General features: G+C 41.0%; 1 protein-coding gene across 1 annotated transcript in view; it reads right to left on the reverse strand.

Moving 5' to 3' along the window:
- The window catches only part of gpc6b (glypican 6b), an 81,849-nt gene extending 68,203 nt beyond the window's left edge, over positions 1-13,646 (reverse strand). The window contains exons 1-2 of the mRNA XM_081367538.1: positions 13,445-13,646; positions 7,689-7,847 (exon numbers count right to left, since the gene is read on the reverse strand). Coding sequence (XP_081223664.1) covers positions 7,689-7,847; positions 13,445-13,589 — 304 coding nt within the window. The 5' untranslated portion in view covers positions 13,590-13,646. The remainder of the gene's footprint in view (positions 1-7,688; positions 7,848-13,444) is intronic.
- Between the last annotated feature and the right edge of the window lie 974 nt (positions 13,647-14,620).

Consider the following 14,620-nt stretch of genomic DNA (forward strand, 5'->3'; position numbering starts at 1 on the left):
GACTGTAATTTGCTCTGGCCCCCTTCCTGTTCGCAGGAGTGATGAGATAGTTAGTAGATTATGTTCGCTTAACGGTTGGCTGTCTCGGTGGTGTCCGCTTAATAATATAGAATTCATAGACAATTGGAAAAGTTTTTGGGGCAAACCTGACCTGTTGAAAAGAGATGGTATTCATCCCTCCTGGGATGGTGCTGCTCTTCTCTCTAGTAATATGGCTCATAGTCTTAGAGCTCAAACATGACAATCTGGGGCTCAGGTCAGGAAGCAGACAGACTGGCTAAACCGACCGTCTGCTAGCGGCCTCGCGTCACCAAGGTCAGATAAATCCCATCACATAGAGCCTCTTTCACCTAGCTATCATCATATAGAGACTGTGTCTGTTCCCCGAATTAGGACATACAAAAACTCCTAAACCCATTCAAGGGTAAAAATGTAATTGATGTTCAACAAATAAAAAACAGCTATAATACAGATGAACAAATGATAAAGCTCCGGTTGCTGAATATTAGATCCCTTACTTCAAAAGCACTCGTTGTTAATGATATGATTACAGATAATAACCTAGATGTGCTGTGTTTGACAGAAACCTGGCTAAAACCAAACAATTGCATTACTTTAAATGAGTCCACCCCGCAAGATTAGGCACCATATAGACTTTATCAAAGAATTTACTGATTTTCTACCAGAGTTAGTATTGGCTGCAGATAAAGTCATAATTGTTGGTGATTTTAATATACACATCGATAATGAAAAAGATGCATTGGGATTGGCATTTAAAGACATTGTAAACTCTATTTGAGTTAGACAAAACGTGTCAGGACCTACTCATCGTCATAATCATACTCTAGATCTAATATTATCAGACGGAATAGATATTGATGCCGTTGAAATTCTGCAGCAGAGCGATGACATCTCAGATCATTATCTAGTCTCGTGTAAACTTCATTTAGCCAAGGCTGCAAAGCCGACTCCGTGTTACAAATATGTGAGACCTATCACTTCTGCTACTAAAGATTGCTTTATTAATAATCTTCCTAATCAGTTTCATCATCTCAGCATCCCAGATAACTTAGAAGAACTAGATATTGCGACAGAAACGTTTAACTCTCTCTTTTCCAGCACTTTAGACACAGTTGCTCCGTTGCGCTTAAAGAAGATTAAAGAAAATAGTCCAACGCCGTGGTACAACGAGCACACTCGGGCCCTTAAGAGAGCAGCCAGAAAAATGGAGCGCAACTGGAAGAAAACAAAACTAGAGGTATTTCGCATTTCATGGAAAGAGAGCTCAATTACTTACAGAGAGGCTTTAAAAGCTGCTAGATCTGCTTATTTTACAACCCTATTAGAAGAAAATAAACATAATCCTAGGTATTTATTTGAAACGGTGGCTAAACTAACAATAAATAAAGCTTCAAGCACCGAAGTGTCCAAGCAGCACAGCAGTAATGACTTTATGAACTTCTTTACTAACAAGATTGATAATATCAGGGAGAAAATTATAACTATGCAACCGTCTACTACAGTATCGCATCAGGCAGTGCATTGTAGTCTCCCTGAGGAAAAATTTGATTCATTCGTTGCTATAGGAGAGGAAGAATTTACTAAACTCGTTAAATCATCTAAATCTACAACATGTATGTTAGACCCTATACCGACTAAGCTACTGAACGAGATGCTTCCAGAGGTCCTAGATCCTCTTCTTAATATCATTAATTCATCTTTGTCTCTAGGATACGTACCAAAAACCTTTAAGCTGGCGATGATTAAACCACTTGTTAAAAAAAATGCAACTTGATCCTACAGAATTAGTCAATTACAGGCCGATCTCGAATCTACCTTTTCTGTCAAAGATATTAGAAAAGGCGGTATCTTCACAACTGTGTTCCTTTCTTGAAAGAAATGATATCTGAGGATTTCCAGTCCGGATTTAGACCGTACCATAGTACCGAGACAGCTCTCGTTAGAGTCACAAATGATTTGCTCTTATCATCTGATCGTGGTTGTGTCTCTCTATTAGTGTTACTCGATCTTAGTGCTGCATTTGACACCATCGACCACAACGTTCTTTTAAATAGACTCGAACATTATGTTGGCATTACAGGAAATGCACTAGCATGGTTTAAATCATACTTATCTGACCGTTATCAGTTTGAAGCAGTAAATGAAGAGATGTCTCATCAATCACAAGTTCAGTATGGCGTACCACAAGGCTCAGTACTAGGACCGCTGCTGTTCACTCTGTACATGCTACCCTCACACACACACACACACACACACACACACACACACACACACTGTACATGCTACCATTAGGAGATATCGTTAGGAAGCATGGCATTAGCTTTCACTGTTATGCCGATGATACTCAGCTTTATGTTTCTTCACGCCCTGACGAAACTTATCAATTCACAAAATTAACGGAATGTATAGCGGATATAAAAAATTGGATGACTAGTAATTTTCTACAACTTAATTCTGAAAAAACAGAGATTCTAAATATTGGACAAAAAACTTCCTCACGTAATAACCAAGAATACTGTCTAACACTTGATGGCTGCTCTGTTAAGTCTTTGTCGTCGGTTAGGAACGTGTGTGTGTGTGTGTGTGTGTGTGTGGGTGTGTGTGTGTGTGTGTGTGCTCTTTGATACCAATCTTTCATTTGAAAGTCACGTGTCTAGTATCTGAAAACCGCATTCTTCCATCTTAAAAATATATCTAAATTACGCCATATGCTCTCATTGACAAATGCGGAACAATTAGTTCATGCGTTCATGACCTCAAGGCTAGATTACTGTAATGCTCTACTGGGTGGTTGCCCTGCACGCTTAATAAACAAACTACAGCTGGTTCAAAACGCAGCAGCTCGAGTTCTTACTAGAACCAGGAAGTATGACCATATTAGCCCAGTTCTGTCAAAACTGCATTGGCTCCCTATTAAACATCGCATACATTTTAAAATATTGCTGATCACTTACAAAGCACTGAATGGTTTAGCTCCGCAGTGCTTGAGCGAGCTCTTAACGCATTATAGTCCTTCACGTCTATTGCGATCTCAAAATTCCGGCCAGTTGATTATACCTAGAATATCTAAATCGACTGCTGGCGGTAGATCCTTCTCCTATTTAGCACCAAAACTCTGGAACAGCCTTCCTACCATTGTCCGGGAAGCAGACACACTCTGTCAGTTCAAAGCTAGACTAAAGACACATCTCTTTGACCTAGCTTTCACATAATACATTATAGACTTCTATAATTCAATGTTAGGCTGCATAGATTAGGTCAGCCGGAACTGGGAACACTTCCCATAAATCCTGATGTACTCGTTACATCATAAGAAGAATGGCATCTACGCTTATATTAGTCTCTCTGTTTATCCCGAGGTTTACCGCAGTCCGCCGGATCCAGGCCGTATCCAGATCTGACGAAGGACCTTCACCTGACACACACACACACACACTCCAGATCTGATGAAGGACCTGCGCCTGGACATTACAACAACGCAGTCCTGAAATGTCAACTAGGCTCTTCCCTGTATTATACATTTTTAAGGCCAGACAAGTAATTTGTTGAGGGTTAATTTGTAAAGAAAGACACACGCCGGCGGCACATATATATTCAAACGCGCTTACCTATAGACTAAACACGTAATATGCATGTGCATGGTTTTCACAGGTCTGCATTTTTAAAACTTGCGCAGAGATAAAAAAAAATAAAAATTAATACAAATAAATTATATATGTAAGGAATAATTGACGACAGGCCGTTGAATTATTAGAAAAATAATGCACACCCGAGGTGGTAATGCGGTCACGACGCGAAGCGGAGTTACACCTCGGGTGTGCATTATTTTTCTAATAATTCAACGGCCTGAAGTCAATTATTCCGCTTATACTACAGTTACCACACCTCGAAACATTGTTCAGATTATGTATTTCAAGACGTTTGTAAAGTTTTTGTCATTAAAACGATCTTGTATGTAGGTCTAATTTCTTACGCATATAATCCCATGCCTCCGTTGCTAATTCCAAAACGTCATTTTAGAGTTAGTAACGGAGGTTTGAGCCACTGATAGCAGACTAATGCTGGGACACACGACTAGCTGACACATTCTCTGACTGTTTTCATCGACTGCAGCAGATTATAAACACCGACTTTGAACACAGACTGAACGCGCTGAACACGCGTTTGGGCATGATCAGTCAAGTATCAGATTACATTCATAACCGGCCTTAAAGTGTGTCCCCAGCTTTATGCAGTTATTAATGCAGTTATTAGAGAGAGATGTTGCAATAATGAGACAGAAAAGCATGTGCGTCAATATTATTATTTATTTATTAATTCAATTTGTTTTAATTAATTCGTTCATTCTTTTTTTTTTTTCATTGACAGATGACAGACTAGCCAAATAAACGAAACACAAAGCCCTTTTAACAAGTGGGCCTATCAATAATTATTTATTTGTTATTATCTGCAATAAAAATCCGTACTGCAGGACTATCCATTTATTTAGCCTACATTCAGTTTAATTTTCTATTGATTGTAATATAGATAGGACTATATACTTTATTTATTAAAATTAAACTGCATGTTTCTATTGATTGTGAAGCTAGACATTGAAAATTGCAGATCAAGCGCATGCGGCTAAATGTTTTTTCTTGTTATGAATTGTATCCTATTTTCCGTTATTACCGTTAACTACGCGAAGTGATATGGAACTGTAATGCGGTCAAGACCTGCCTGGAACTACTTTAGCCGTGCTTTTCCCTGAAAATAATGCACACCTTAGAACGTTCGTCAACCAATCAGATTCAAGCATTCAACGGCCCTGTAGTATAAATATATATATATACAGTGGTGAGAAAAATATTTTTGTTTCATCTGACCATAGAACATTTGAAAAGTAACTGACACTACTGGAACTTCAAACGGGATGGGATGATTTTCCCCCCACTTTCAATTATTTTACTCCAATGAAAGGTTAGATTTTTGCACATTTTTAAAATAAAATATCAAAAGGATTAAAAATGCAGATTTATTTTTTACAGCCATATTTGATCATATTTACCAAGGGGGCAAACACTTTTTCACACCACTGTATATATATACAGTGCTATGCATAAGTTTAGACCCCCATGCTAAAGTTGACTAAAAAGAGGAATAAAAAATCATCTTTTGGAAATTGAACTTAATGCCTTAATTAAAAAAAATAGGAAAAATCCAACCTTTAAGGACACCAATTTTCTTTGTGAATGAACAATGTATCGTAAATAAATAAATGTTCTTCCTTAAAATACAGGGTGCATAAGTCTGGACACCCCTATGTTAAATTCCCATAGAGGCAGGCAGATTTTGATTTTTAAAGGCCAGTTACTTCATGGATCCAGGATACTATGATCCTGATAAAGTTCCCTTGGCCTTTGGGATTAAAATAGCCCCGCATCATCACATAGCCTTCACCATACCTAGAGATTGGCATGGAGTACTTTCCATAAGATCATCTCTCAATGCAAATCAAACCAGCTATTAGGCTAACTGAAATAAAACCATGCCGATGATGTGGGGCTATTTTAATCCCAAAGGCCAAGGGAACTTTATCAGGATCATAGTATCCTGGATCCATGAAGTAACTGGCCTTTAAAAATCAAAATCTGCCTGCCTCTATGGGAATTTAACATAGGGGTGTACTCACTTATGCACCCTGTATTTTAAGGAAGAACATTTATTTATTTACGATACATTATTCATGCACAAAGAAAATTGGTGTCCTTAAAGGTTGGATTTTTCCTAATTTTTTTAATTAAGGCATTAAGTTCAATTTCCAAAAGATGATTTTTTATTCCTCTTTTTAGTCAACTTTAGCATGGGGGTCTAAACTTATGCATAGCACTGTATGTATGTATGTGTGTGTGTGTGTGTGTGTGTGTGTGTGTGTGTGTGTGTGTGTGTGTGTGTGTGTGTGTGTGTGTGTGTGTGTGTGTGTGTACGTACAGTACAGGCCAAAAGTTTGGAAACATAACTATTTTTAATGTTTTTAAAAGAAGTTTCTTCTGCTCATCAAGCCTGCATTTATTTGATCAATAATACAGGGAAAAATTGAATATTGTGATATATTATTACAATTTAAAATAATTGGTTTTCAATTTATTATACTTTAAATTATCATTTATTCCTGTGATGCAAAGCTGAATTTTCAGGATCATTACTCCAGTCTTCAGTGTCACATGTGACATCCGGTCTATCACATGATCCTTTAGAAATCACTCTAATATTCTGATTTATTATGAGTGTTGGAAACAGTTCTGCTGCCTAATACATTTGATGAGTAAAAGGTTAAAAAGAACTGCATTTATTCAAAATAAAAAAATATTTTCTAATAATATAAATCTTCTTTACTATCACTTTTATCAATTTAACACATCCTTGCTGAATAAAAGTATTGATTTATAAAAAAAAAAAAATAATTACTGACCTCAAATTACTGATCAGTAGTGTATATTGTTGTTACAAAAGATTTATATTTTTAAAAAATGTGCTTCTTTTTTTTTTTTTACTTTTTATTCATCAAAGTATCCTAAAAAAGTATCACATGTTATGAAAAAATATTAAGCAGCAGAACTGTTTCCAACTTTGATAATGAATCATCATATTAGAGTGATTTCTAAAGGATCTGGAGTAATGCTCCTGAAAATTCAGCTTTGATCACAGAAATAAATGATAATTTAAAGTATAATAAATTGAAAACCAATTATTTTAAATTGTAATAATATATCACAATATTACATTTTCCCTGTATTTTTGATCAAATAAACGCAGGCTTGATGAGCAGAAGAGACTTCTTTCAAAAACATTAAAAATAGTTATGTTTCCAAACTTTTGGCCTGTACTGTATATATATACAGATTTTTTTTGTTTGTTGTTGTTTTGTTTTCTTCAAGGCTTGGAACCTATCTTCAGGTTTGCGTTCTCGAGGCACAGGCACTGTTATTGTGTGAATGAGCGTCCGGTGTGTGTTAGCTGCCGCTAAGTTAATAACTAATGATCTTTACAACGGAAGTGAATCAATCAAACTAACTTTATCTGGACAATAACTTTATTCTAGATCTGCTGTAAAGCCTGAACACTCTCTGTTACTGTAATCTCCTGTTACTGTAATCTCCTGTTACTGTAATCTCCTGTTACTGTAATCTCCTGTTACTGTAATCTCCTGTTATCACTGTAACGCTGCTGTGAAACTCTATAGTGTTAAAGCGCTGGATAAATGAAGGCGACTCGACTTGTTTAATTTCTAGATGAATTAGTGTTTTTGAACAAATCTCTTGAATTAATTATTCAATGACTCACTCAGACTTCAGCATTTTTTAATGAAATCCTTTCAAACTGCAGCCAATGATTACTGGACAATTTGTATAATTTATACTACTATAATTCATCTACTCATAAATACAAAGACTTTTTATATTTTAAGCTCAAATAAATAAACAAATGTAACTGAATCTCTTATGAACAAGCAGACTCAAAGTCCAGCTACTCTACACATTCACACGCACACTCTCTCTCTCTCTCTCACACACACACACTTTATATATGATACAGTATAGTGTGTAATGCTCATAATCATGACAGTAACTGAAGTGTTTTTGAGTGGAAGAGGTTCAGTGTGTGACATTCAGGAGAGATGGGGACCGTACCGTCGAGTCTCTGATGAGCGCTCATGAACGTGTTCCTCATCTCCTCGCTGGTGTCGTCCATCAGCTTCTGGAAGTCCCGAGAGCTTCTGTTCCTGAAGACCTGCTCCATCTCGGAGTCGCAGCAGGACCTCTGAGCAGCGCAGACCCGCAGATCGGCTCCTGGACACGCGACACACACACACGGCTCTCAGTCAGCACACATGTGGACACGCGACACACACACACGGCTCTCAGTCAGCACACATGTGGACACGCGACACACACACACGGCTCTCAGTCAGCACACATGTGGACACGCGACACACACACACGGCTCTCAGTCAGCACACATGTGGACACGCGACACACACACACGGCTCTCAGTCAGCACACATGTGGACACGCGACACACACACACGGCTCTCAGTCAGCACACATGTGGACACACACACACACACACACGGCTCTCAGTCAGCACACATGTGGACACGCGACACACACACACGGCTCTTAGTCAGCACACATGTGGACACACACACACACACACGGCTCTCAGTCAGCACACATGTGGACACACACACACACACGGCTCTCAGTCAGCACACATGTGGACACACACACACACACACGGCTCTCAGTCAGCACACATGTGGACACACACACACACGGCTCTCAGTCAGCACACATGTGGACACACACACACACACGGCTCTCAGTCAGCACACATGTGGACACACACACACACACGGCTCTCAGTCAGCACACATGTGGACACACACACACACACACGGCTCTCAGTCAGCACACATGTGGACACACACACACACACACGGCTCTCAGTCAGCACACATGTGGACACACACACACACACGGCTCTCAGTCAGCACACATGTGGACACACACACACACACGGCTCTCAGTCAGCACACATGTGGACACACACACACACACGGCTCTCAGTCAGCACACATGTGGACACACACACACACACACACACACGGCTCTCAGTCAGCACACATGTGGACACACACACGGCTCTCATTCAGCACACATGTGGACACACACACACACACACACACACACGGCTCTCAGTCAGCACACATGTGGACACGCGACACACACACACGGCTCTCAGTCAGCACACATGTGGACACACACACACACACACACACACACACACGGCTCTCAGTCAGCACACATGTGGACACACACACACACACGGCTCTCAGTCAGCACACATGTGGACACGCGACACACACACACGGCTCTCAGTCAGCAGACATGTGGACACACACACACACACACGGCTCTCAGTCAGCAGACATGTGGACACACACACACACACACACGGCTCTCAGTCAGCACACATGTGGACACACACACACACACACACACACGGCTCTCAGTAAGCACACATGTGGACACACACACACACACACACACGGCTCTCAGTCAGCAGACATGTGGACACACACACACACACACACGGCTCTCAGTCAGCACACATGTGGACACACACACACACACACACACACACACACGGCTCTCAGTCAGCACACATGTGGACACACACACACACACGGCTCTCAGTCAGCACACATGTGGACACGCGACACACACACACGGCTCTCAGTCAGCAGACATGTGGACACACACACACACACACGGCTCTCAGTCAGCACACATGTGGACACACACACACACACACACACACACACACACACGGCTCTCAGTCAGCACACATGTGGACACACACACACACACACACACGGCTCTCAGTCAGCAGACATGTGGACACACACACACACACACACGGCTCTCAGTCAGCACACATGTGGACACACACACACACACGGCTCTCAGTAAGCACACATGTGGACACACACACACACACACACACACACACACACGGCTCTCAGTAAGCACACATGTGGACACACACACACACACACACACGGCTCTCAGTCAGCAGACATGTGGACACACACACACACACACACGGCTCTCAGTCAGCACACATGTGGACACACACACACACACACACACACACACACGGCTCTCAGTCAGCACACATGTGGACACACACACACACACACACACGGCTCTCAGTCAGCAGACATGTGGACACACACACACACACACACGGCTCTCAGTCAGCACACATGTGGACACACACACACACACGGCTCTCAGTCAGCACACATGTGGACACACACACACACACACACACACACACACACGGCTCTCAGTAAGCACACATGTGGACACACACACACACACACACACGGCTCTCAGTCAGCAGACATGTGGACACACACACACACACACACGGCTCTCAGTCAGCACACATGTGGACACACACACACACACGGCTCTCAGTAAGCACACATGTGGACACACACACACACACACACGGCTCTCAGTAAGCACACATGTGGACACACACACACACACACGGCTCTCAGTCAGCAGACATGTGGACACACACACACACACACACGGCTCTCAGTCAGCAGACATGTGGACACACACACACACACACACGGCTCTCAGTCAGCAGACATGTGGACACACACACACACACACGGCTCTCAGTCAGCACACATGTGGACACACACACACACACGGCTCTCAGTAAGCACACATGTGGACACACACACACACACACACGGCTCTCAGTAAGCACACATGTGGACACACACACACACGGCTCTCAGTAAGCACACATGTGGACACACACACACACACGGCTCTCAGTCAGCACACATGTGGACACACACACACACACGGCTCTCAGTAAGCACACATGTGGACACACACACACACACACACGGCTCTCAGTAAGCACACATGTGGACACACACACACACGGCTCTCAGTAAGCACACATGTGGACACACACACACACACACACGGCTCTCAGTAAGCACACATGTGGACACACACACACACGGCTCTCAGTAAGCACACATGTGGACACACACACACACACACGGCTCTCAGTAAGCACACATGCTCTAAACTCAGCAACACTGACATTCATGATTATACAAAAAGATTATATTTCAGATAAATACTGTTCTTCTGAACTTTCTATTCATCAAATAATCCTGAAATAAAAATGTAAATAACAGTTTTCAACACTGATAATAATCATAAATGTTTCTTGATCATCAGATCCTCATATTAGAGTGATTCCTGAAGGATCATGTGACACTGAAGACTGGAGTAATGATGCTGAACATTCAGCTTTGATCACAGGAATACATTACACTTTACTGTATATTCACATAGAGAACAGATGATTTACACTGGAGTAATATTTCACTGTTTTACTGTATTTTCGTAAAGCAAAAGAGACTTTTTTAGAAACACTGAAAGATTTTACCGACCCCAAACTTTTGAACAATGGAATAAAATGAGCTAAAACACTCCAATATTGAACTGAATTATCTAGAATGTGTAAATTGTATCATATGTTGTCATTCTAACACAGAATTCTTGATGGCATTAAACCAGCGCTAATCAAACCAGCTCAGACTGGAGATGGAGACTGAAAAGCAGAAAGTGTATTAATAAGGCGAACAGGGTCAGTGTGGATGAAGGACAGCGAACCCTCTCACACACCAACATCTCTTCTGTCTGATCCTGCAGATGTGTTTCAGTCTCTGGTTTGAGCTAACACACTGAAACACAGTCTTCAATCTCCAGTAACTTACACCAGTTTGGCCAAAGATTTCTGATGATGGACATGCAAAACTTTTAACCATTGTTCTGATATTGTCAAAGTGTCCTTACTATAATCATACAAGCACAAGCTGTCATCGCTGCTAACGTGTTCATTACGTCTGCTTAACTCAATACATGACGATAACTAACCCTTTATTTCTATTATAACACAGAGTGTTTTACAGAGACAACAGGAAAATAATGCAACAGAGTGTGTGTCCAGAATACAACAGCGTCACAGTCCAGCTTAAGGACGTTCAGTGATGCTTCATCTCTGTTATTTCCATAGCCGCTCTGGAGAAACATATAACTATAACTATATTATACCCGTTTATAATACTGTCATACGAACTATATTATAGGTGTATATAATATGAACGTTCCTATAACTGAACCCTTCCTACACTGTAACACTGAAAGCTGCTTTAAAACAATATGAAATGTGAAAAGCGCTATAGAAATAAACTAGAATTGAACAGAACTGAAGAGATCTCTGGCCTCTTATCAGCAAATCCAAATAAGGAGATTTGCAACATATGGCAATTAAACTAATTAAATAAACCAACTTTACTATTGCAATATAATGAGGACAGCAGGCGTCGCATGCATCCACGTCACTGAGGAAATACATCTCACAAATTACAATTCAATTGTAATGGTTAAATTAAATTTTAATAATCAAAAAGCATTTCTAATTAATTGAAATTCTAACAATTTATTAAAAGTTTAAGACAAATGACATTTTTAGGGCCGTTTTATTTTTCTGGATTCCATTTTAATGGTTTTCTTAAATTTTGATAATCAAAGAGAATGTCTAAACTTTAACAATTTATTAATCTATTACAATTTTTACAAAAATAGGGCACTAAGAAGTGTTTTATTATTTATTGTGCAAATGTTTTGTCAAAGACGGTGGTAATCAAGGCATAAAACCTAAAACGAAAAGGTTTGGCAAACAAACTTCCGTACAACAAGTTTACTTTAAAACGTGGAAGAGAAATTGAGTGAAAAAAATTAAGTTTTACTGAAAGTGACATTCACATAAACTCTGAATCACAGAAATCACAGGTCCTTCATCACTGACACACTTTCAGTCCATCACACACAATCCTCACTAACCACAGACTGATGTTTATAGGGACCTTTACCAGGAGACGGCCTTGAGTTATCATCTTTAAAACAGACCTACGATTATAGCCATGAGTCATGACTTATATTTATATATAAACGGCCAGGATGTGCATGAACGTCTGCTAATATATGCAAATAATATCATTATTCCCTGTAAGTCTCATCGATTCAAACAGGATCACTGAAGCAAATCTGCAGTTTGCAGGCTCAGAAATATTGAGTTATGTAGAGAGAGGGAGATTTTAATGATTCGTTAGCAATTATTGGTCCATCTTTAGTGATCGCTTTATGTTTCTCAGTATTTGAGTCATTTTCAGCTCAAATAAACCTGACAGACTGAAACTGAAATCCAGCAGCTTTATTGTAAAACAACACGAGAGTTGAACATAATATAGAGTATGAGTTGTAAATTCACATTATTAAACAATAGAGATGCCAAACTCAGAGTTGATATGATATCATGAACTGCAGCGGGAAACACCATCTACACAAACTAACACACATTTCCACCAATATGCCACACTATACGGGGTAAGTTGTCACAAACGATTATGGGTTTTTCAGTTAAATGTCAACAAAACGACTATGAAAGAAGATCATTCATGAAGAACAGTACAGTGCAATAAACTGAAAATGCATATAATCATATTTATGAAAATCCCTCACACAGCCTTCGTTGTACAGTGACATTATTGTTTTATTGTGCTCACTTGTCACGGAACAGTTCTATATGATTCTGTAAACTTCACCTGGAGGACAGAATTAATGATATATCATTCTAGTAATTTGAATCAGTTACAGTGTGAAACCAGCAAACACTGACTGGAGGACAGTTACTGAGATGCACAGTTACTGAGATTGTGACAACTTGCCCCGTCTCCTTCATTCACTCGCGGTGTGTGATTAAACTCGTGTACCTGATGTTTCCTCGGCGGGAAAACTGCTGACAGGACTCAAACCCAGAGCCGTGAACGCGTCCTTCAGCTGACTGCAGTTCAGCGCCTGCACATCCGCGGCGACGGGCGCGTGCAGCACCAGGAGCGCGCACAGAACCGCCAACATCTCCAACTCCTCCAGTGGGATCTGATGCTTTACTCCTGCGATACACCTGCTTCACTCCTGCGGTACTCCTGCGATACACCTGCTTCACTCCTGCGATACTCCTGCGATACACCTGCTTCACTACTGCGTTACTCCTGCGTTACTCCTGCGTTACTCCTGCGTTACTCCTGCGTTACTCCTGCGTTACTCCTGCGTTACTCCTGTGTTACTCCTGTGTTACTCCTGCGATACTCCCGCTTCACTGCTGCGTTACTCCTGCGGTACTTCTGATTTACTACTGCGGTACTCCTGCGGTACTCCTGCTTCACTACTGCATTACTCCTGCGGTACTCCTGATTTACTCCTGCGTTACTCCTGATTTAATACTGCGGTACTCATATGGTACTCCTGATTTACTACTGCGTTACTCCTGCTTCACTACTGCGTTACTCCTGATTTACTACTGCGGTACTCCTGATTTACTACTGCGGTACTCCTGATTTACTACTGCGGTACTCCTGATTTACTACTGCGGTACTCCTGATTTACTCCTGCGGTACTCCTGATTTACTCCTGCGGTACTCCTGCTTCACTACTGCGGTACTCCTGATTTACTACTGCGGTACTCCTGATTTACTACTGCGGTACTCCTGCTTCACTACTGCGGTACTCCTGATTTACTACTGCGGTACTCCTGATTTACTACTGCGGTACTCCTGATTTACTACTGCGGTACTCCTGATTTACTCCTGCGGTACTCCTGATTTACTCCTGCGGTACTCCTGCTTCACTACTGCGGTACTCCTGATTTACTACTGCGGTACTCCTGATTTACTCCTGCGGTACTCCTGCTTCACTACTGCGGTACTCCTGATTTACTACTGCGGTACTCCTGATTTACTACTGCGGTACTCCTGATTTACTCCTGCGGTACTCCTGATTTACTCCTGCGGTACTCCTGATTTACCACTGCGTTACTCCTGATTTACTCCTGCAGTACTCCTGATTTACTCCTGCGGTACTCCTGATTTACCACTGCGTTACTCCTGATT

This window comes from Scardinius erythrophthalmus, assembly GCF_964197995.2.
Source record: "Scardinius erythrophthalmus genome assembly, chromosome: 6".
Taxonomy (NCBI): Eukaryota; Metazoa; Chordata; class Actinopteri; order Cypriniformes; family Leuciscidae; genus Scardinius; species Scardinius erythrophthalmus.